Source organism: Tachysurus fulvidraco, chromosome 5 (assembly GCF_022655615.1).
Source record: "Tachysurus fulvidraco isolate hzauxx_2018 chromosome 5, HZAU_PFXX_2.0, whole genome shotgun sequence".
Taxonomy (NCBI): Eukaryota; Metazoa; Chordata; class Actinopteri; order Siluriformes; family Bagridae; genus Tachysurus; species Tachysurus fulvidraco.
In genome coordinates, this window is record NC_062522.1 from 21,255,767 (window position 1) to 21,279,504 (window position 23,738).

At 39.0% G+C, this 23,738-nt stretch overlaps 3 protein-coding genes across 17 annotated transcripts in view; all 3 read right to left on the reverse strand.

The window, feature by feature from the left end:
• The window catches only part of LOC113643052 (synaptotagmin-2), a 45,300-nt gene extending 43,197 nt beyond the window's left edge, over positions 1–2,103 (reverse strand). The window contains exon 1 of the mRNA XM_027147058.2: positions 1,795–2,103. The gene's annotated coding sequence lies outside the window, so the exon portion shown is untranslated. The remainder of the gene's footprint in view (positions 1–1,794) is intronic.
• Positions 2,104–7,213: 5,110 nt separating this feature from the next.
• Positions 7,214–17,936, reverse strand: mybphb (myosin binding protein Hb). Of its 2 annotated transcripts, XM_027146371.2 has the most exons (13): positions 17,647–17,936; positions 15,647–15,709; positions 15,225–15,359; positions 14,379–14,546; positions 11,966–12,054; positions 11,649–11,844; positions 11,077–11,216; positions 10,649–10,808; positions 10,291–10,427; positions 9,568–9,754; positions 8,436–8,468; positions 7,645–7,670; positions 7,214–7,545 (listed from the first exon to the last, which is right to left on the reverse strand). In XM_027146371.2, exons 1-11 carry the CDS (start codon positions 17,873–17,875, stop codon positions 8,437–8,439), a joined length of 1,536 nt encoding a protein of 511 aa, XP_027002172.1. In that variant the 5' UTR covers positions 17,876–17,936; the 3' UTR covers positions 7,214–7,545; positions 7,645–7,670; position 8,436. The 2 variants fall into 2 exon arrangements, with proteins under 2 accessions (XP_027002172.1, XP_027002173.1); XM_027146372.2 differs by lacking the exon at positions 15,647–15,709 and having other exon boundaries at positions 17,647–17,935.
• Positions 17,937–21,288: 3,352 nt separating this feature from the next.
• nav1b (neuron navigator 1b) overlaps positions 21,289–23,738 on the reverse strand; it is a 65,130-nt gene continuing 62,680 nt past the window's right edge. For all 14 annotated transcript variants that reach the window (XM_047813356.1, XM_047813357.1, XM_047813355.1 and 11 more), the window contains 5 exons: positions 23,578–23,649; positions 23,136–23,332; positions 22,692–22,810; positions 21,903–22,100; positions 21,289–21,632 (listed from right to left, as the gene is read on the reverse strand). In XM_047813356.1, coding sequence (XP_047669312.1) covers positions 21,546–21,632; positions 21,903–22,100; positions 22,692–22,810; positions 23,136–23,332; positions 23,578–23,649 — 673 coding nt within the window. In that variant the 3' untranslated portion in view covers positions 21,289–21,545. The remainder of the gene's footprint in view (positions 21,633–21,902; positions 22,101–22,691; positions 22,811–23,135; positions 23,333–23,577; positions 23,650–23,738) is intronic.

A 23,738-nucleotide genomic window follows, 5' to 3' on the forward strand; every position in this document is an offset into this window, starting at 1 on the left:
CAGTAACCTGAGCTCAGAAATAATCTAGGGAACCTGGTTTTGTGAGGTGACAATGCTATCCACTGCACCACCCTGATGATAACTTTTATTCATTTGTTTGTTTGTTTTATAATTGTATATATTTCATCTGTAGTCATTATTAATGATCCTGATACACAGTGTGAAACTGCAGCATTATTACTACAGGGAAACCCGATGCAATTTCATGAGCCATCAACTAGATGTTCAATTTAAAGACATACTGTGGATGAGTTGTTTCCCCTCAGTGCCCTGCACAAACACACACACATAATACCATCTGGACAGTGCTATTCAGCTATTCAGAAGGAGAGTGGTGTGTGTGTGTGTGTGTGTGTGTGTGTGTGTGTGTGTGTGTGTGTGTGTGTGTGTGTGTGTGTGTGTGTGTGTGTGTGTGTGAGAGAGAGAGAGAGAGAGAGAGAGAGAGAGAGAGAGAGAGAGAGAGAGAGAGAGAGAGAGAGAGAGAGAGAGAGAGAGAGAGAGATGTGAGTGTGTGAGGGTCTCTGATTTATATCTCAGCAAGTACCTTCATTATGTCTAACCGGCGAGGACAGAACCTTACACCCTTCTAAACCCCCAAGTCTGATACCACACTGGCTGTTCTCCCTGATGCCCTGCAATCGAAGAGATTACCTCCTGAATTGCTTTCCTTTTTCATCACACCACTGCAGATCCCATTGTTCTGGGAGGGAATTTCTACATGTGGCAGCACCAGAGATTTATTGAATCTGATGCACAATGCTGGTGAATGCTTATCGTTCACCTCAGACCGGTCTGCTCTAAACACCCTTCGACAAGAACTGAATAAACAACACCAACAACACACACAAACACCAACACCAGAGATCACATTAACATGAGCACATGATCTAAAAATAATAAAAAGTAAATCATCAAAAATCTGGAAATAGAAAATATTCAGTTCTTTCATCTCATATTTTCTCAATGAGAAGCAGCGCTCAAGATTTATGGGAGTGAAGCTCATCAATGTGAGTGCTGCTCAGAAGAGCTGTCTCAGCAAAAAGCAGCTGACCTAGCTTTATTGGTAGATAGATAGATAGATAGATAGATCAACCGCAAAACAGTATTTTTTATGTATCTCACTTTATTCCTATATCTATTAGTACTTCTACATCCTGTATCTACTTCAGAATATTTCATGAGGCAAGTTTACATTTTAGAGAGGCTCCTAGTTTCAGGTGTATGATAGGAAGGTAAATAATAAACATGACTAATACACTGTCCTGACCGTCCTGTGTGTCACTGCGGCTGTAGTGCAGCGTGTCCTGGGAGGGAGGCTGTTAACCTCAGATCAGGTCTAACTCTTGGGTTGGTTCCTGTAGTTACTGAGCAGTTTCCACCCTGTCCGACCCTTATTTTGCATTCTTCACACATCGGGTGTTCTTATGTAATCAGACACTGCAGAGCGCAGACTTTGCCTGGGCGGGGACATAAAGTTGGGACTGTAGAGAAGCCTCTCTCTCTCTCGCTCTCTCTCTCCTCTCCACCCCCCCCCCCCCACCTTCCCCCCGCATCCCCATCCCCATCCCCATCCATGCACCACTTCAGTCCTCTACACAGCATTTTCATTGTCTATAACCAACTTCAAAAGGGGAAAAAAATAGGAAGAAAAGCATAGAATATTGCATAGCATCACTTGAAATAAATAAATAAATAAATAAATAAATAAATAAATAAATAAATAAATAAATAAAAGCATCACGCGAAGGAAAAAGAATAATAAATCCCCAGTGCAAGGAGAAGAGTGATGCTTACCTTGGGCTTAGTGTACTGCGACAGGAGATGCAGGAGATGCAGGAGAAAGGGAGGGGACAGAAAACTTCACCAAATGCGGCAGGACACTCTGAGATGCTCTGAAAATTTGGTTTTATCCTCTTTATAAAAAAGAATAAAGAAATAATAGCTTTTTTTTTGCAGTATTGCAGTGTTTTTTTTTCTTCTTCTTCTTTTAAGGTCCCCCACGTTCACACACATTCACACTCCGGGAAACAGTGGTCTCGGTGTTGGGACCGCCGGATGCGCAGACACACATATTTTCATTCTCACACACACCGCAAACGTTTCTCAGCATCGCAGCCTCCGGCGTTTCGCTGCTGTATTTCCCGGCAGCGCGCTCTGATTGGCCAACTAAAACTATCCTTCTCTCTGATTGGACGAGCTTTTTTTTTTCGCCGCACGCGCTCCGAAGTGGCCCCACCCCTTTCCTCTCCTACAGTAGTTCATATGCCTACTACATTAGTCAGTATGTAGGTTCTGTCCCAAACCGCATGGTACCAATATGTGAAAATAAACTGCGCCATTATAGAAGCGTACTGTTAATTAGGATGCTAGTATGCGGTTATGTAGACGTATGGATGCAAAATATCAAATTCCAACTGGAAGTGAGCAGTGTGTGTGTGTGTGTGTGTGTGTGTGTGTGTGTGTGTGTGTGTGTGTGTGTGTGTGTGTGTGTGGGAGGAGGAGGAGGAAGAGGGGGAGGGCTGCTGGGAGACTGGCTGCAGATTCCTCTGCTCACTCAGCATCCCACTGTGTGTGTGTGTGTGTGTGTGTGTGTGTGTGTGTGTGTGTGTGTGTGTGTGTGTGTGTGTGTGTGTGTGTGTGTGTAAGAGAGGGAGGGAGATGGAGAAGAAAAAGAAGAAGAAGGTGTTTTTCAGTAGTTCTGCAGTACCACTAGCCTAGTCTGCCTGTGCTTTTTTGTTGAGAGCAGCATGTAGGTAATGTGCTGTGTGTAAATTATTCAACACTGTGGTGAACTCGCAAGAACAGCCCATAGACTTCATGGGTTTGCAGTCAGAAACTCCAGAATAACACCACCAATTGGCTTCATCAGCAACCTCATTACTCACTGTCAGCCTCTCGCTCACTACAGCGCAGCCACTGCACCATAATGCGCTTTCTGCTTGCTTTCATCAGCCTCGGTATACCCCAACGCCAAGAGTCTCTTCGCAGCATGTGGGTACAGTATATGTATTTGCTTAAGGCAATATATGAAAACTATCAATAAGACTCAGATTTGGTTTGTTTCTCTTAGTTCAAATATAAATCCAGAGATTTTTTTTTTCTCAGCTCCTCGTCAGCTCCTTTCTTCTGGTTTGCTGTGTGGTGCCTCTGTTCTAATGAAATGCACTTGATCAGCATCTGAAATCAATCAGATAAAGGCAGGCCTTCCTGGACAAAGCTATAAATGATTTGAGGGTGTAGAAATTCCCTATGACGCATTAACTAGAACCTACACCTGATTGATAAATCGAAAATCTAATGTTTGCTATTAATTCTGGATTATAAGAATGAACACAACTGTCCTGTTCTTTTTCAAAAGGTTTTTATGGTGCTGACACACAACAGCCCTTTCAGTATTTGTAACTGATGGTACGATTTCTGTTGGGAAATCAATGCTCTAATAACATCTGGGATACGACTTGTGTCTCTGAATGCCAAATGGACACGCAAACCCAAAAGTGAATCTATGATTAGATTTGTCAGAGTCTGAGGCGGATGCAAAACCTCTTAGTGAGTAACAGACATCCAAATGGTGTTGTTCTGTTGCATCTGGAGAAATCTTTGCCACTGCAGGATTTAGTTTTTGGCAGACAAGTTATAATTTAAAGGAAAAATTCAAGCAAGACATAATTGAAAAAAAATAAGCTTTCATGAACACTGAACAACTTGGACATCATTTTGGCAGTTATTTTTACTCCTGGGCTTATAAACAATAAACAGAACCCACACAAACACCGCCAGCTCAGCAAACAGTGGCTTGTTTCCGTGTCCTTTTTGTGCAGTAAATGGTAAAAGCATTTCCATAACTCCTGCTGAATCATGTTGCTTTCAGGTGTACATTACACAAAGCATCATTTGTTTGCTCAGCTGGCTTGACACAACAGCAGTGAATGACATGCACCCAAAAACTGATCGGATCTATTTCATGCTTCCACAATGTTCTAACTGATGCAAACAATAACAAGACGTCAAGCAGCTAATGGAATGGCAATGAAAAAAACTGTTAGGGGATGTTTGTATTCCATTAGCTACTCCTCAGTGTTGCATGTTTAAAATCATATGTCATAGAATCACAGATAAAGTTAGACTTCCTTGGCCTTACCCTCTAATGCAAGCATTAACTCCTTCCTCCTAATACGCTTGTTTCTTATTTTAGATTGCATGATAATTATATAATAATAATTATTATTTAATTATATAAATCAGGGGGGCATGGTGGCTTAGTGGTTAGCACGTTTGCCTCACACCTCCAGGGTTGGGGGTGTGTGGAGTTTGCATGTTCTCCCCGTGCCTCAGGGGTTTCCTCCGGTTATTCTGGTTTCCTCCCCGGTCCAAAGACATGCATGGTAGGTTGATTGGCATCTCTGGAAAATTGTCCGTAGTGTGTGAGTGTGTGAGTGAATGAGAGTGTGTGTGTGTGTGCCCTGCGATGGGTTGGCACTCTGTCCAGGCACAGGCTCCGTGTGACCCAAGAATAGTTCGAATAAGCGATAAAGAATGAATGAATGAATCAATCAATAATTATATAAATCAGTCATTGCTGAAATTCAAAATCTAGCTTTATTTTATAACAGGAAGTCGGCTATACGGGTAGATCATTATTCTGGTACAATATATACACAATATGGTGACAAATACGTATGTGAACATCTGATATGTGGACACATTGCGCACCCAAATATAGACCTTCCTCAAGCTTTTGCCACAAAATTTGAAGCATACATTTGTATAGGATCTCTTAGTTCCAACACTGGAACTAAAGACCCAGAGTTGTTTCAGCATGACAAGGCACATGTGCACAAAGCTCCAGTGTCCCGCAGCGAGCCCTAACCACCAGCTTTGTGCCAGGTCTCCTTGTTTAACATTGTTCTCTGACCTGACCTAATGCTTTTGAGGTTAAACGAGCACAAATCCCCGCAGCATCATTCCAAAATCTAGTGGAAAATCTTCCCATAAGAGTGAAGAACAGTGAGAGCAAATTGGCGATAAATTTGGAATAAGATGTTCAATGCACATATGGGGTGATGGTCAGATATCCATACATCTCATGGCCATATTATTGCAGGCCCGGTTTTTAATTGTATTTTTATTTGGTTTTGTTTATAAACAATCTCTTGAATTTGTCTGATTACTTGTTATTGTATTTGCACACAGCAGAGGGCGCTGTAGTTTCAGTCAGAATCAGCAGAGGACCTAGTTTCCAGTTTCCTGGAACGTAGCCTTTTCTGTGAATGATCCTGTCACAAACATTAAATCACGTCGTATTAAATCTAAACAGGACTTTTTTTTAAATATTGTGCTTAAATTGCCAGGGGACTTTTTCATTTGCATTTTTATTTAGATGTCAGCTTGCTTAGAACATACAATGGTACTTACACAATAGTGTGTGGTTTAGACTCTCACATTTAGGTGTCCTGCTGAATTGTACAACAAGTAAAAGCGAAGTAATTCTCTTGGAATACGATCACGAATAAAACCCTAAAGGAGACACACTTCTATTTGGGACTAGAATGGGGAAAAAATAGTATAGAAACCAACGACTTGGTGCAAGAAGTCTGATGTGCTGGTGTAATAGCAGCGCCACCTGCTGAACACAGCCTGCAGCACAGACTGTACACAATAAGGTTTAGCTGCAGGATGTAGCATTAGCATGGTAACTTTACATCCATAACAACAAAGGCTGTTACTGTTAGTGTTAAAGAAAAATTGAGAATTTTACTGAAATAAAAGAGTGAAATATCAGCACAAGTACAGCAAACCTTTCGAAAGTCAAGCAGCAGAAGCTAAACTAATCTGACAGCTAACCTCTCAAGCTAACCTGCAGAGTTTAACCTAAATTTTGATTGACTTTTCGTTTCTCCTCATCTAATTCTGATTACCATCTTGCTGTCTGAACAAATTCAAACATTAATCTTCCTTCATGAGTGCTTTCTTTCATTTTTTTACATAAACTATAAATGTAGCTAGCTAACATTAGCAAAATGATGCCATCTTTCTCCTCTCCACAATTTTATCTTGTTTAAAACAAAACAAAAAACTTATTAATTCATGCAAATGAAGTTCGATTGCTCAAATCGATCCTCCAAAATTGTCTTTCATGGCTGAGGGACATTTTTAAAGATTAATCTCAAATTAGAAAAGATGAGGTGAAAAATATTTTCATTGTAAGTGAGTGAAGGTGATAATGCTGTTGTTTCTGTAGTCAATAATTATCTGAGAATCATGTTACTGTGCTTCTGTCTGGTTTTTGTAAAAAATATCGATATACTATTTTACTACAGACTTCAGTTATCATTTAAAATGTATTTACTGATTTTACTTATCGTTTTTATATAGTTACTTTTGGCACAAATTGTAAAAACCTTTTAAAAAGTAAGTCTTTATGCTTGTTAACACTTAAAACATATGTAAGTAATCTGACATCCTGTTATGTACAAGTGGGGAAAATTGTGAGTGCTATACATGACAAACATCTTGTAACACTATGCATGACACTCTAGGAAGTTGTGATAATGGACGTCATGCATCGTGTCCTTTGCGTGGCATTAAGTACAAGTGAAAGTTGTATGATTGGCATCTATGTGCAGTGTAGCCAAGATATTTATTTCTGTTCATGGCTTTGCTCAGTCCAAGGTTGTCTGTGTGTGAAATGACCCAACTGTTTAAAGCTTCACCTGTTTTTTTATAAAGGCTTCCGTGCCTTGAGAAGAACATCTGGCACAAATGTGATATATGTCCTGTTTTATTGCTCTTTTGTTCTGCTTCACATTGAGTGATCTAAGCAAGATGAATCAAACATTCTGTAGATTTCACAGATCTATTACATGATGTTAATCTATCTATTATAATATTAAACAACATTAGGCAAATATGTATAATGTAATATTTCTGAACTCCTTAAAGGATTTCTTATAATAACTACACTTTTTCATAATCATTTCTGCTATATTTAAATTTCAATTGTTATTAATTTAGTGAGCTTTAAACTTTTAAACTTTAAGCAGAAATCTAGCTTCCCATAAAACACACATAATTTGTGACAGGCATCAGTCCACAACCCTTGTAACTTAATAATAACTGATTTATTGATATGAAATGATATGCCAATGGGATGCCACAGATGTTCCCTTTCTTATATTAACAAGTAACCTAGAGAACAAACAATGACAACAAATTGAAGGCATAGATTTATTTTGAAACGAAACACTGAAACTTTTCCCATTTTACTGCAGATAATCCCTTTCAGAGGCCAAAATTTGATCAGTCTTAAACATAACAACAGTGTCGGGTATCAGAAGATACATACATAAATAGAAACAAATAAAACCTGTTGTCTCAGCCACAGGTCATCGATGTTTTGCCTATATAATAGATGTGTTCTATTTGTGAGATGAAGTGTCACACACGACAAAAACAATAAATGTCCCGGGTTATTTCATTCATATGTACAGTTCATGTCCTTTTTTTTTGCTTTTCTCTGTGTCAACAACCGGTGTCTTGAGAATCCTAAAAAGAGAAGCGAAAACCTCATAGTAAATCACATTTAACAACAAATCATCATATTTCAGGCGTAATATTTGATTGATCTCAAACGATTTGCCTTACCTTTTGAGCAAACTGTGCTGCTGCTCCTAATTTGGGGCCGGAACAAATGTAGGCAGAAATGAAAAACAAACAGGTGTAAATGGCCTCTAGCTATAATTATGCCAGCTGAAGTAACATAAATTCTTTTTGTTTTTTTAACCTTCCTTTGTTTGTGCTACACTGCTATAAATGAAACACTGCCAAAAATTACTTAAGAAAAACTTTTAAAAACAGATTTCTATACACTTGCATTATTATATATGAAAACAGTATTCATAAATAGTATACATAAATAATTGTGATTCCTGACTCACAGAGAATTATAGTTTTCATGTAAATGTAGGCAGAGGAACGAGTGTAAACGAGTGTAAACGAGTGACGGTCGGCTCCCCGGGGCCTAATGGGGAGCAGGGTGCTTAGTCAAGGAAATATGATTTCCTTTCTCGTTCTACACATATGGAGCCATTCCAGATTTAATTTACATAGCAGTAAAAGAACCTCAGAACCTTGCAGCGGCAGAGACTGCACCATCCAAATTTAGCACCCACCATATAAGGTCAGCTCATGGGGGATGGGGTCAAGGGAGAGACAGTTGTCAAGACCCAAATAGATATAAAGTACTCAGGACTCTAAATTGCCTATTTGGAACACCTCAGCCAATTATGGCCAAACAGATATTAGTCCCTTATGGGTGAATCTTGAAATACCAATAATATCTAATCATATATGTGTAATATTATGTCTAAGTAAAGGAACAAAGACTAATCTGATTCACAGTACAGACACTGATCAACATGAACATGGTTCTTTACCTTATTTCTTATCAGCATCATGAATTACCGCTTCTGTAGGGGCAGAAAAAAGTGCAAGTGAGTACAAGTGGGTGTTCTGTTCTAAGAAAATAATCTACATCTAGTGTGATATGCTTTGGCCTGAAGCAAAGTGAGGTTACTGTAACCACCTGCAGTGATTTATTTTCCTTAGCAACATGTCTTCTTTCAAACCACAGCAATGTTTCTGATGTATTAACAAACACCATGCTGTGTTTTTTTAACTAGTTAGAGTCAAATGTTCCATGGTTCAAGTTGTAGCAACAATCTATTAGTAACAATTCTTCCATCACCAGCCTCTTTCTTTCCACTCTCCGTTAAAAATGAAAATTGTAGCTTGTCATGTTACCAAGAAAGCGGAACGTGCAAAGCAGAGCTGTGTCCTGAAGACTTTCCCGTGGCAGAAAACTTTGACAGCTACTAAGCACCGATAGTCAGGATTGCTTCCATCAATGTTAAAATGAATATTTGTCATCATATTCATGGTTATTCATTTGTTAAATAACAAAAAGGTTTTTAATCAGTTAGTCTCTTTTAAATCTGTAACCTATTTAATAGAAACCTGTGATTTGAATTACATCCAGTAATACTGCCTCAGATGTATCAGATTAAAGCAGAGGTGTCCAATCTTATCCGGAAAGGGCCGGTATGATGCAGGTTTTCATTCTAACCGAGCAGAAGCCATATCAGAGCCTACTAAAAGCCAAGAACAACTGTTTAAACAGGTGGAATCAGGTGTGGCTTCTGCTTGGTTGGTTTAAAAACCTGCACCCACACCGGCCCTTTGTGGATAAGATTGGACACCGCTGGATTAAAGTATTCAACAGCATAATGATATTAAACAAGCATAATATATTTTCAACCTGATTATTTCAAATATTATCTGATATTCTGGTATTATCAGTATATTATATATTATAATGGAGATCACCAAATCTGTCTAATTCTGCATTTGTTGAATGTAAAATATAACCATTAAAATAATCGCCGGTCCCTATTTTTTTTGCCAGCTGGAGACCATTAACCAAAGACAATACGTTAAAACCTTCTGTAAAAGCAAACTGTGTGCTGTTTATTAATACCTGTTACACATATTATCCATTGTTTGACTTACGTTTGACCTCCAGCTTGCAGGAGACAACAGCTTCACCATGTTCATTGATGGCCTTGCACACGTACACACCGCCATCAAAGTTACTGGGCTTGCGGATCTCCAGAGAGCAGATTCCCTGGTTGTTTATCTGCCTGTACTTGGGGTCATCACCGATTATCATCTGGTTCTTCATCCACTGAATCTTGGGCTGCAGAGAAAGAAAATGGAGATGAAAAGAAAGCCAAGTGATTTGGTTCATACTCCTTGTAGAGACAAGTTTCAAGTAATATTGTAAAATTCTAGGATTCTGAACTGTATAATTATTTGTTAATAGCTTGTTGATGGATGAATTAGAAACATAATTCCAAAACCCCTGCAAGTATTCTATCCTGCTATACTCACTTGTAAGAGGCCTTGGGTGTTGAATAACATGACTGCTGGGGCCTCTCTTGGCTACAAGCAACAATGCCACTCATCCAGTTCTCACTAGTGTGAATTTATTCAATTTAATTTCTATCCCAAGAGCTTTTTGCTATTGAATATGATGAGCTGCCTGCCATCTTTCAGTGAACAGTCAAATTATACTTTTATCCCAACACAATGGTGGGTTACTGCTGGCTGGTGTACTGTGTACTACATTATATTAATACACCTATCTATAATTGCATAGTTTTTGACTGTTTCATTTACTTCTAATCATTAGCAGTCCAGGACAAGCAGTAAGGCTGAAGTAAAACAACATGCCTTAGGGAATCCTCTGACGGAGCACAGCAGCTTGGTGGAGTAGCCCACAGTGGCGCAGCGGTCTGGCATGGGCGTGGTGAACTTGGGGGCCTCGCTTATGTCACGTTCCTTGTAGTCTGGTGGTTTATATTCAATACCTGATCACAAAAAAAAATAAACAAATAAATAATTGATTGATATAGTGCTGTTCCACTGGACATTCTAAACAACCTTTACTGAGTTATAACTTCCCAGACAGTTCAAAGATACTTAGAAGACATGTTTGATGATGTCAAACAATTGGGTTAATATACAAGGTACGTGGAACGTAAGTACACCTGACCACAAATAATACATATAATGAAAAATTTAGTTGTACTTGTCTTCTGGATGGTGGCAGTGGTCTTTGTAACAGTGGCATCATTGCTGATTCCACACTTGTTCTCAGTGAAGACCCTGAAAGCATAAGTATTTCCCATGATCAGGTCTGAGATAGTTGCATTCAGCCTGTGATAATGCTCCAGCACTGTGAACCAGTCCTGTGATGAGAAAAAGTACAAATTATTCATATGCATTATATGGGGTCAGTGATGCATTTCAATAAGCAGTAAAGAACTGATATGCATTTCATTGTAATAATATAGTTAATAACTCAGCAGATTAGATAAGAAGAAACTAAATTTCAGCTCAGCCAAAGTTGTTGCCCTATCCAAAAAATTTCTACACATAACAGAAAAAAGCAACTATTGCCCATCTACGAAGCTGGAAATCTTGATTACAGTGGTAAAATCAAGGAGAAGCTCTTACCCCAGTTTTTTTGTCAGCCTTCTGCACTGTGTATCCAGTGATGGTGGTGTTTCCGTTGTCCTTTGGCTCAGTCCATTCCAAAGCAACATTGAACCCCCAGGAATCCACAATCTTTACGCTAGCTGGTGGACCTGGCAGTTCTGTGGTTCAGTACAAACAGTATCATGTTGAAAATGACAGATTTCTGTACAACACCTTAGCATTAACCAAATGCTAACATGCTACCTAAAGATACCACGAGGCATCAATCATTTACATCATTTTATTCAACTTAAAACATTTACAAATGAATAGGAATGGATTAGGGTTAACCTTAGGTATAAGGTTTAGATCATTTGCATTGTTTCTTCCAACTTAATGTGTAAGATGTCCCTCACTACAATGTTAAAACGCTCCTCACCAAATTCCTCCCACAATTTCTTACTAAAATTGAGGTGAAAAAAAAAACAATGACAATGAAATCGAGCCATAAGTAGCTCTTAGTGAATGAATCTCAAAAGAAGAAAAATGGCAGGACGCTTGCTGGTGTTAAATCTTTGATCGTGAGCTTAAGCCACAATCTCACGGCTCACCAATAATCTGCAGAGTCAGCTGGGATTTGTCTTCAAAGCTTTCCACTTTAACACACATCTCATAGACACCAGAGTCGGCTCGCTCTGCTGCACGGATGAAGAAGATGCTGTCCCTGTCACTGTTGCGGACGTTCACTCTCTTGGTGTCAATGGGCTGTCCGTCCTTTGTCCAGGTGACAACAGGCTGGGGTTTGCCCTGTAAAGGAGAGAAAAAAAATGACCCTGAACTTCATTCAAGTAATACAAACTACAAAGCTCTTATTGTTTCTGATCTTGCTATTTTACGAAACAGTGCTGGAGATTTAAGGCTCACATACAGTGAAGGGGATGACAAGGTTGACTTTCTCTCCAACTTTCACCACATAACGCTGCCTGAGGAAACGTGGCAGCCGAATCTTGGGGCGATCTATAGGGGAACCAAAATTACATATAGCTTGCTAAATACATTCATTCATCTTCAGTTACACTTTAGAGTGCAATGCATCTGGAGCCTATCCCTGGAGTACTGGGTGTGAGGTGGGACTGATACACCCTGCATGGGAACCCAGTCTATCACAGGCCCCTGACACGCACATATTCACACACACACACACACACACACACACACACACACACGTGTGGTGGAAAGTAGAGAACCACGAGGAAACCCAGATGAACACGAAGAGAACATGCAAAACTTCAACTCTAGCTCAACACCATGAAGCTATAAGTTAATCATATATTCTGTTCATTCATTTTAATTTGTGCTATTTATGTATTTGTTATCCATTTGTTATTAACTCATTCATTTCAAAGGTGATGTGCAATTCAGACAAATATCTATGTAGTTTTTAAACACAAAGTTCAGTGCTGAAATGAGACCGCTATGCTTTTCAAGCAACACATGTTAACTGGCTTCGATCCAACTGAACCCTGTCCCTGAATTAATTTACAGTGATTTGGGTACAAAAAAAAGTCACTGAGTCACTGAAATCAGATTAAACCTCCTATTAGGATGAAGTCAAGTTCAGTTCTGTACCACACTAATCGTTAACTAATCTTAAAGCTGTAGTGCAAATCTACTTTGGGCCATTGGACATGCTGACCACAGGCCTGTTCATCTCATCACTGCTGTAAATAGGCCAGTCTGACACATCCTACCCTCTTTTGATGTATGATGCAGAGCTTGAGTTTCGTTGTGTAACCAAAACTCTAAGCTCCAGGAGCAAATGTAGGGGGTTTCACTTATGATTTCACAAAATCATTTCACAGATCAAGGCAAACAGACTCCACTGATATTGTAGTTTTTTTAGGGTTAGCATTGTGTAAATGTCATCTCTGCAGGAGCACTCTTATCTTACCTTTGCACTTACAGTGTCAACAAGACCACACATGCAGCCATAAAGTCTTCGTGTAAACTGATATGCACTGCTGGGACTGGCATTTGTTGCCAAATTGCTGCTAGCAAGTGTTACTGTACATATACATTTGTAAATAAATAAACCAACTCTTTAAAATCCTTCATTAAACATCACTGGCATCTAAGCTCCTGCGTTGGTGTTTCTGTAGTCTGCCTTTCCAAAACCATGGCCTGTTTCCAGACAAATATGGTGTCTCTGCCCTGTGATGCCCTCAGCTGTGACAGTGTGAAAACACATGGGAATGTCACCCACCCCCATGCATGAACTGTTCACATTTGTCACCATCGCTCTTGGGGTAAGTAGCTTGACACCGCTCCAGAATGCAGTCTGTTCAACCATGTAAAACCTTTCACATGTAATCCGTGTTAATGAAAAGAACTTCCCAGCAATTTTCCCATGATTTGTGACTGGGATTGTCATTATTATTACTGGAGCTAATTCATAAGATGCCAATCTCACATTGTGCCATCAATAATAGAAAGGAACCTGCCAGTGTGGTCGCCCTCCATGTGAGTATTGCGTAGAAAAAGTGCGTACATTGGAATCAAGTTACCTTCCAATATATCTCAACTTTCCATTCTGCATGTATGCTGTCTTTCTTTAGATGCATGAATTGCATGGTTAATTGCAATCTTACACTTACTGCTTATAATTCTCCTGAGCAAGTGTTCTGAGCAAATGGCGAATAAACATCATGTACAACCAGATTTTTTTGGCAACAAACTGTCTTCTGGTAGTACTCAAGCCACATAGTGTTATTCCCAACACATTCAGGTTTGTAAGACAACCACCTCAGTGAGCCTGAGCTTTGCATTTCAACAAGATCTACCTTTATGCCAAAGCGTTTCAAACCGTTTGCTGCCAGCTCTTAATTTAACTTAAGAGCTGATGGTACTATAAAACCATTTCCAAAGACTGCTTTAACATAAATGTATGAACATAAGCCAACTATTCAAATATGAGTATCATTATTTAAAATGTATAAAATATCATGTTTGGGTATCTTTTAAAGCAAGAGATATTATATTATTATTTACAATCTGACATTAGTTATTTGCAACCTATTCTTTGTTATTGAAGTTTGGGTATTTATGGTGGGTAATGGTGGGTTTTGATTAATAAAACAATATGCAACTTTGCTTTACATGTGCCGTTGGATTTAGGAACACTGCCTTACACAATCGGTGGTAAAAACTCCCTGCACACTTTTCCCAATGCTTTGGAGAACTTAAGGCAGGAAGACAAGCCCTCTTTTACAATGTACGAGAACATAACCAGCACTTCTTCAGAAGCAGAAAGGTACAAACTTTTTTGGACAAACTGCACTTACCTACGACTTCTCTGACCAGCACGGCATCGGCTAAAGTGGCAGGAGGGCTGCGGCCACCAGAGTTCATAGCCACCACCCTGATGTTGAGACGGTCACCAGTGGTCTGGTTCTTAATGACATAACGGCAGGAAATGGTCAGCTGTTCGTTAACAGCTTTCCAATCACCAGCTAAAAAACACATGATTAGGAGTTCAATTCAGAGAATGTATACAGAAGAATAAAGCGTTTTTTTTTTTCAGTATAAAACAAGTTCGGAGAAGAACTACGGTCAATTATGGCAGACAGACCTTATATACAGACCTTAGATTTAATATACAGTATATATAAAATCTCTCTCTATATATTTTTAAAATAATATTTAACATTATTCCCAGAATGAAAATGCTACTTTCTGTTTTTTTAATTTGCAAATGCAATTTATTTTATATTTACTATTTTTAATCTTCACTTAGCTTTAAATAATTGTTGCTACTGCTACAGGGATGCAGTCTGCAAGACATTCCCATTACAGTGCTACTGCTAGAAATGCCTCACCCCTTATAGGGCAATGAGATAGGTGTGGGTATAAATCTACTGGTGACACTTTGGGGACAGGTGCAACTGAGAAGTCTGACCAACCAGTGAACCTGTATGTTAGTTTTCTCCTCACTGCACTACTACAGGTGCTTCAAATGATCAGTAAAATCTTCTCTTCTTTTTTTTTTTTTTGAAAAATGCCAAGAATCCTATGCAATGCAAATGTAGTGTCACTTAAAGATTAGTGACATCGATCTTAAGAGATGATAGCAGATTTTATATGTTCAGTTTGACCTGATATGTCTTATATGTCCTAGTACAGAGACTTACTTCCTTCCTTGCAGCATTCCACAATGTATCCATCCAAGCCAGCATTCCCAATGGTAGCAGGAGGTCTCCACTGGATAGTGACCGAAACATCATTGACATCCTCTACAGTCAACTCCAAAGGCTCACTGGTGGGCTCTGGGAAAACAAGCAGAGTTCAAACTTATAAAGTTTGTTCATTTATTCATCTTTATAATCTGATCAAGATAACGTAATTGCTTTATCTTGATCACCTACCAGAGGAACACCAAAGTTGACATAGGAATATACCAAGATGGGGTGCCAATCTATCCACAGTCATCACCCACACACACCCACACAACCACCCACACTCCCATTCACAATCCCCAAGGAAAATCATACTAAAGGCCCACAGTAGAATCCACAGTATAATGAGGTGGAGAAGCAGAAAGCACATGATTTACCTGCAGGAGGGGGAGGTGTAGGAGCTTTGATCTCCTCAGCTGGTGGAGCTTCAGCAGCAGGGGCTGTTGTTAAATAAGCAAGGCTTTATTAAATGCAGCAGATAGCAAGCAGAACGTCCTTTAGAACGAGACTGGAATGGAGTAAAAATGTGTCTGTAGATTTTCATAACCTATAATATGCCCATAATACAGCACAATTTGATAATACCCTTATTGCAACACACCTAGCAATTACTTCACTGAACAACTGGTGTGAGAAAAGCCCCTGTACTAGAAAAGAAAGCACCTGTACTAACTCTGAGGTAAATATGATCCCCATTGCAAGTCTTTAGTACTGATTTGTTTTGCATCCTGGAAAATTTCATACAAAAGCCACATATCTTGTCTTCTTCCACAAGGTGAAAAGCACAGTGCTAATATAGCATGTTACTGTCAGCAGGAGCCTTCCCTTCAGCAGGTGCAGCATCTTCCTGGCCAGGGGCAGCATCAGCTGATTACAGACATTAAAGTGTTAGTAAAAAAGGATGAAGCACAGGAATGCTTTTATATGCTGGATTGGTGGACACAATGATGAAAGCCTATAAGGCAGTGTTTCACAATCCAATCTTCATGGGCTGCTAATACAGCTGATTCAAGTACTAGTTAACACTAAATACTTTGTACATCTGTGCTGGAGCTGCACTGGAGCAAAAAAATGAGGATTATCTGTCTATATGTACTGTCTCTCAAAAACTGGAATGTGAAACACAAGCCTAGGCCAGTTGTTGTGAACTCCAGGCCTGGGGATAGAGATCTAACTTAACATCACCCGTCCAGTCATGAGTTGGATAAAGAGGGGTCAGTAGCTCCCCTGGACTGGAGTTGAAAACAGTTGGCCATGAAAAACAAATTGACAGAGAACAGCAGCAGCTTATTTCTAAATATTAGATGTTACATTAAACTGTTCATCTGATAGAAAACAACATTAAAAGCTTGGCTTTGCTCGAGCTTACTTATGCGGGTACAATAATGCGAATAAATATGGGATGACAACTCACAAATGACTCACAAACCAGGAAATTAAAAAGCTTTAAACAGGAATTTTGTAGCAAACTGCCATATGCTATTAGTCTGAGAAATGTAGCTTATTTTAATAGATAATATACACAAGAAAATGCACCACATGAATCAAATCTGGTTAATGAAGTGAGTACATCAACTAAACAGAATTTGTCATTTGTAGTAGACATATAGACATGTCATTAAGTGCAGAGATATATCATGCGTAAGTGGAAGGAGGGTATTTTTGGCACAGATAAACCAGATCTCATCAGGGTTTAGGTTTACACTTAGGCTTTTCTGAAGTGTCTGAATCCCCAGGGCCAAATTAAGAGGTGACCTGCTGAATTAATACTAACACTAACTCGTCACACTATAAACATATGAATTATAAATAAATTCAACAAGTGCCATTAAAGTTGAATATTACAGTATAGTTATGTAGTTATATACGTATGTACTTTTAACTCATTCTAAATATGACTTGTGCCTTAAGCATAACAAAAGGAGAAATGCTGGCGACATGAAGAGCCTCAGTTCAAGATTCCAGCCCAGTGAAGCTGAGACCTAAAAGCATTCCACTGTAAGCAGTCAGCTGTTTTCTGGAGCTCTAGATGCCCAATAGGTCCAATGCAATGCCCATAATTCCTCACCAGGCTTCTTAAAGCAGAGTAAAAATAGCAAAAAAAAAAAAAAAAAAAGGCTACTTGTGTGCAGAAAATGTATATGGCATTAGAGTGGACTTTAAAGTTACTTGTAGATGTTTAAAATGGATGTTTTCATGCCAGTTAACAACAAATCTCGAATACATCATGATGTGAGTGAACTTGTTAGTGCTTTACAGCATGCTCGATGAGAACTGGCTGTAATAAATCAGTGTAATAAAAAGTTGCGTTGTTTAAAGCTCAGGGGAAAAGGAGGATGGGGTTGGACTATTTTCGTGTCGTGGCCCTAAACTGTACCGTCTTTGGGCCCCTCTGCTGGCGGAGCCTCGGCTGGAACTTGCTCAGCGGCTACAGGGGCCTCGGCGGCGGGCGCCGGAGCTTCAGCTGGCGGGGCTTCAGCAGGTGGAACCTCGGCAGGTGGAGCTTCAGCTGGAGGCGCCTCGGGTGCAGGTTCTGGCTTCGGTGGTGGAACCTCCTTCTTCACCACCTTGGCCCCTTTCTTAACGGGTGCTGGCTTGGCCGGCATGATCTTCCACAGGAAAAAAAAAACCCTTACTCAATCGGCACCTTCGACTGCGTCTCGCAAAGGGGGGCGACCTTATATATATAGCGCGCGTGGCCACACTAGACTCCGCCCACTGCCTGAGCTTTTTACGTCACGCCATCAGCGAGAAACTGCACGAGCGTTGGGTCTCAAGCGCCAGGAAGGCAGTAGAGATCCCTGAAACAGGGAAATATACTATGCAAGTAATTAACTCATGAACTGAGTATAAATAGGCCAACGTTGTGGTTCCGCAGTACAGATGTTACTTCAAAAAAAATGTAAAGCATTTTTTTTTTAATTTATTTATTTAAATGATGCATCATTAGTCTGGTATCCTGCTATACTGAGTAGATAAAACACAGCATAGCCAATGGTTAAAGAACATGGTGTGGTTTTTATTATGGCAGATGTGTAACGTTGGACGTGTGGTTATGCAGAGACCTCTGAAAGCATGCCAGTTCCCTACAGGTTTACAGGGCCACTCCAAACAAACAGCTTCTCCTTCTCAAACCACATTTCTCTACTAGTTTTCTGATCCTAAATGATTGTTGTCGCAAATGACTTGGCTATTTACAATGTATACAGTTATGATATTATGTACAAAAATGAAAATGATTCGATTTCAACAGTTATCTGGGGAAAATTCAAAACAAGAAGGCTATAATCCTATTATAATGGCCAAACATAAGGTAGACCATTTCCAAATTCTTTTTCACACAAAGGTGACATGCGTTCACAACATTTAGAAACCCATTGCACATCTATTGCACATTGCAAGTTACATTAGATACCAAACCTTTGATAATAGACTATTTTAATTTTTGAATCAATAACAAGCATTGTATGGAATTTGTGGACTGTTCAACAACTTGACCTAGGACTAATATCATAGCCCACTGTAGTTGTACACTCCAATAAGTCATTCAAGCAGATCTGTTGCATGAGTGAATAACTGTAGTATAACTTTGGCCAACAAGATTTTTTTTCTTTGCATCCGATTCAACTTCGTGATACAAATGTAATGCTCTCAGAATTGTCCAATAAAATGACCAATAATGATCGTCCCTCAAGCAGGTAGTGTAGTTTATGTGGTAGTCTAGCTTTGGTGTTCTGCACTTGAGAACATTTGTAAGTGGGGCTGAGAGAGAGAACAAATACAAAAAAAAAAAGCACATCACTATCATCCTCCCTCATTACCACTCAAAGTCAACAGTAAGTTGTTGAATAGTCCTGTTAGGGAGACACAGCACAACACAACACAGCCATCACAGGTACAGGCACATGAACCAGAGACATGATGCAGGCAGAGCACAGTGGCTTCTGTTACCAACATCCTATTTCATACAGGGGCAAACATGAGGCACAGATATATTTGATGGCTGGGCAAAACTTGATTTCTTCTTATCTCTTATATCAAAGAAAGACAAAACACATAAAGAAAAGATTTAAATATTTGCCCCTTGGGTTAAGCCATATTTTCCCAGCAAAATTGCAATTTTATGGTAAATTACCAATAATACTGTTACATTATAAATGCCAATCTATCCTCATAACCTTTTAAAAGAAATATAGATTAGCAAATGGGACTTGAAGTCCTTCAATCTCTTTTTAGGAATGAAAGCCACTGCATGGCAAAAAAAGAAAGAAAAAAAAAAGAAAAAACCTGTTAAGCTCTCATAAGTCTTGAAAGATGTAATTAAATGGAAATCTCCCACAGCAGGTTGGGATTAGCAGCGCAAATAAACTTCAGAAATAGACAATCTTACTGTATGTGAATATAAGTAATACCTATCTAAAGGAGTTTGTGGCACTTTTTACTCATCTAGATAACAAACCCTATATGACCATTTTAACACCCCTTCTGTCAGGAACATATTTACATTGATGAACAATGACACAATACAGTGTTTAAGGCAAAAATAAAAATATCAATGCAGAAACCATTTGAAATTATGGAAAATTTTACAACTGATCCAATCAAACCAGTTTTGCCTGTAAACATGCCTATTTTGATATGCTTTGTGTTTTCTGGTAAAGGTGAGGGAAATTACTGGTCCACCACTGCTTATTTTGTGCAATTGCACATCTGCTAGTTTATGCAGTACATTCCTAGTCAAGCTTATCAAAAGTTCATGCCTCAACTGTTTACTACATGGCCTAATGTCAGATCTTCTGATAAAGCAGCACACAACTTCACCTTTTAATTTCATTACCAGAAAAATACTGTTATAATATGCTTATGAGAAGTCTCAATGGAAACATCAGATGAAGAGTAATGTCAAGACATGCCACAGCTGTTTGAAGTAGAAAGGAGCACAGACAGTGTCTGATAGTTACTTCATGAAGATGCCACTGTTAGATATGAGATCGTAAGGCTATTGTTCTGAGATAAAGCACCTATACTGTTAATTATAAGACCACTGCATGGGAAAAGTCATTTTCCTAGAAATGGGTGATGTCTGATAGCACCAAATAAATCAAAACAGAATCGTACGCTTTCCTAGAGTTCTCTTTTAGCAGCTCTTAATGCGCATCTGTGGGGCAGTTTCTCTCCTACTCTGAAACACATGGCTGGTACTGAGCAGGTCTGAACACTTAAATATTTGGTTTTTGCATTTTGAGATATTTGCACCATATGCTACAAGAGAGCCTTTAACTGAGAGTACAACAATATTAAATAATCATACCTAAATGCCTGAGATTACCCACCCCCTGAGCTGAGATTAATTTCGAAGCCGAATAAAATCTAACTACAGTACTGTTACATAAAAAGAATACAGAAACGTTATGTTGGTAAGAGAGCTTACAGAAATAGCATCTGTCTACTGCAATTTGCTTGGAAGCTCTCTATGCTCTTTTCTATGTATGGCTGAGGTGCTGTCACTGACTTCTTAAACACTGCCAGTAGTATGGCAATGTAGGCTTTGAGATGAATGCTGCCCCCTACAGGGGACAGAATGGCACACTTTGCGTGCCTTTTAATGACAAAAAAGGTAAGAAATCCTAGGTGTTTCTTAGTTTCAAAGCAATCACAGGCTTTAGCATGCAGTTTAAATTTTGTGTTGAAAATCACTGAAATGTAGGGCCAGGCATATGTGCTTGGTCAGCAGCAATGCTGCTGCACACTCATCACTGCATGAAGAGATGGTGCTCAATTAGATGCACTGTTTTCCTCTATTCAGAAGCTGTGAGGCGAATGCAGTTTGTGCATGCTAGCAATTAGCAGTTAACACCTGCTTCCTTGAGTTGGACAGTGGGCAGCAGTGGAACAGTAAATGCTCATGATAAGAAAAACATACTGATTATGCAGACTGTAAAATGTATAGTGTACATGGTCTCAAGGTACGAGCATTATATATTTCTGTTTGTAACAAAAGTACCTATTTGCTTGTGACTAAAAGTATCTATTGGCTTTAATGACACGTTTTTATAACAGATATTCTTGCAATGTACATACATTATTATATAAACAGGAAAGCAAACAAGGTGAGCCAACCAAGAAAACTGACTTATGTTCTCTGTTAGAAGAATACAGACATTTTTTAGTAATTTATGACATGATATATTTCAGGAGTTTGCATTAGAACATCTGAGTTTCATCAGAACCAGTGAAGAGATGAAAGATCCGCGAAGGCTCAGTATATATTTGTGTTCATAGCGTGGGCAGTTTGGGATCTGCCTCTTTTTCTGGCGATTCAATATAATTGGCTGCCTCCTGCAGTTTTAGCAGCATTGCCATCTGCAATAACAAATATAAGACAGTAAGGAGAAAAAGATTAGAAAGGTGTATTAGACCTACCATTACAGCACTGCTGAGTTTATGTAAAGGAATTAGCTCTAATTCAATTAAAATGAAGTCACGGTAGTATTTTGAACAGCACCTGATCTTTACAATCACAATCACAAGTAAAAACTGTCTGAATAAATTGTGGAATATTCCATTTTTAAAAATCCTCTGAAACTCGTACTTCACTCATGTTATGTTTTTAGACAAATCAGTGCAACTGACCAGTGGGTCTGACTCCATGGAGCTGGGAGGAGTTTCTTTGTGTGGCCGTTCGTCTCCAGGTTGGCTTGGGCTGGCTGGCCCCGTGCTGGGCGGAGGCAGATGGAAGAGCTTGGCCTGATCCTGCTGGGCAGAGGGCCATGGGAGAGAATCCCGCACCCACTCCACTGGGTCCTCCCACACTGCCTTCTGACCATGTGCCTGTGCCAGGAGAACGCACTGATTACATATGTATATAATGGTTATATAAGTATAGAAGAAATGATTTACTGCAGACACAGATTGTCAGTTGGATGAGCTAAATTTGTATTGTTATGTGCCATGTTTTTAAATGTGGAATATCAGTTACTCACTTTTTCATCTTACTGTTTGGCTGCATTTTAGATTTAAAGTTCATTATAATGTTTACTAGTTTAGAGTTCAATTATAATTTTGCACTGTTCAATGTGTAGAGTTTGATATCATTTTCTATCTGTCTTTGTAGAAATGTGCAGCTGTAGCACAAGAATTTCATTCTATACACCCAAAACCCTTCATGCACATGACAAAACTTGAGACTTAAAAAAGCACTAGCACTCTTTGAGTAGGTAAAACCTAATTATTATAGATGAAAGTGAGCCTATTGACAATATATTAGCTATCTGATTAGATATAAAATATATGTTCCACACATCATTCTTATAGATTTTTTTTTTTTTTTAAAAACTGCATGTTTAATGCCTTTTTACAGATCAATGAACTGATGACCAAATATTCATGCTTTGTTTTCCTTGCCAGGCAAGACTGACCCACCTTAATACCATCTTTGGCTCCTTCTTGCAGATAAGGAATGATTGAGTGGTTCCACAGGTCAATGAACCAACAGCGAAACTCCTCAACTGTCACTGGACAGGACAGGAAAAAGCACGGCCCTGTAGCCCAAAGACAAGGCCAGAATTACATGTATGTACTGTATGTGAATAGGAAATGATTTCAGAATTCATATTGTATTGTGTAGTAGAATGTCAAGCATTACTGACGAAATGAGACAAATAAAGCCAAGTTTTGATTTCATTGTCTTTTAAAGTTGATAAGTTAATTAGCAACAGGTTAAAATATTAGCATACATTTTTAGAATGCATGAAAAAAACGTCATGTAAAACTGCATTAATGTTAAATTAGATATTATTGGCCTGATTTTTCAAAAGACATTCCTGCGAGTGATTTAAACTGAGTTGTAATCATTAAAAGTCTTACCAATGAGGAAGTCAGAAGTGCTGTGTTTCTCCAAGAATGTGTGGAGGTGGTACCAGAGCTTGGGCACCCAATCTAGAACCCGTAGTAGATCCTCATTCATCAAGCTTCTGGGGTTCTCTCCTTCCATTAGCTTCCTGTGCAGGTACCGTACTAGAAACCCATTGGCTGGCTCCACGTTATTGGAGAACATGACCATCCTTCAAAATCAAAGTGAACACAAAGATTGGAGGGTGTCTTTGACAAAAATTATGCCAAGGCTAACTGTAAACATAAGCCAATGCAGAATGATAAGCAGTGTTTAGCAATTCTCCCTATTAGCTTTATTTATTATTAGCTCTATTACTCGTTCAGATAAATAACAAGGTTTTTAACATAAGGTTTTCAAATTCTGCTTTCTGTTAAGCTCACCGACGATTAGATAGGATCCAGCTTTTGCACCCACCTGAAACTAAGGTGCAGGCTATGGTTGGGGGTCATCTTCACCGGTTGATTTGTGGTCCCTATAATGTATGGACTAAGAGATGGATATTATAGATATTAATATATCGTTGTTTTTTAAAAAAAAATAGGAAAAGGAAAGAATAAACTATCTATAGCATTCAC

Coding starts and splice junctions, on each gene's coding strand:
- mybphb (XM_027146371.2), bottom strand. CDS start 17,875: ATGCCGGCCAAGCCAGCACCCGTTAAGAAAGGGGCCAAGGTGGTGAAG. Junction 12,055..14,378: donor GCTGGTCAGAGAAGTCGTAG/GTAAGTGCAGTT, acceptor GTTCCCCTATAG/ATCGCCCCAAGATTCGGCTG. Junction 11,217..11,648: donor GCTGACTCTGCAGATTATTG/GTGAGCCGTGAG, acceptor ACTGAACCACAG/AACTGCCAGGTCCACCAGCT.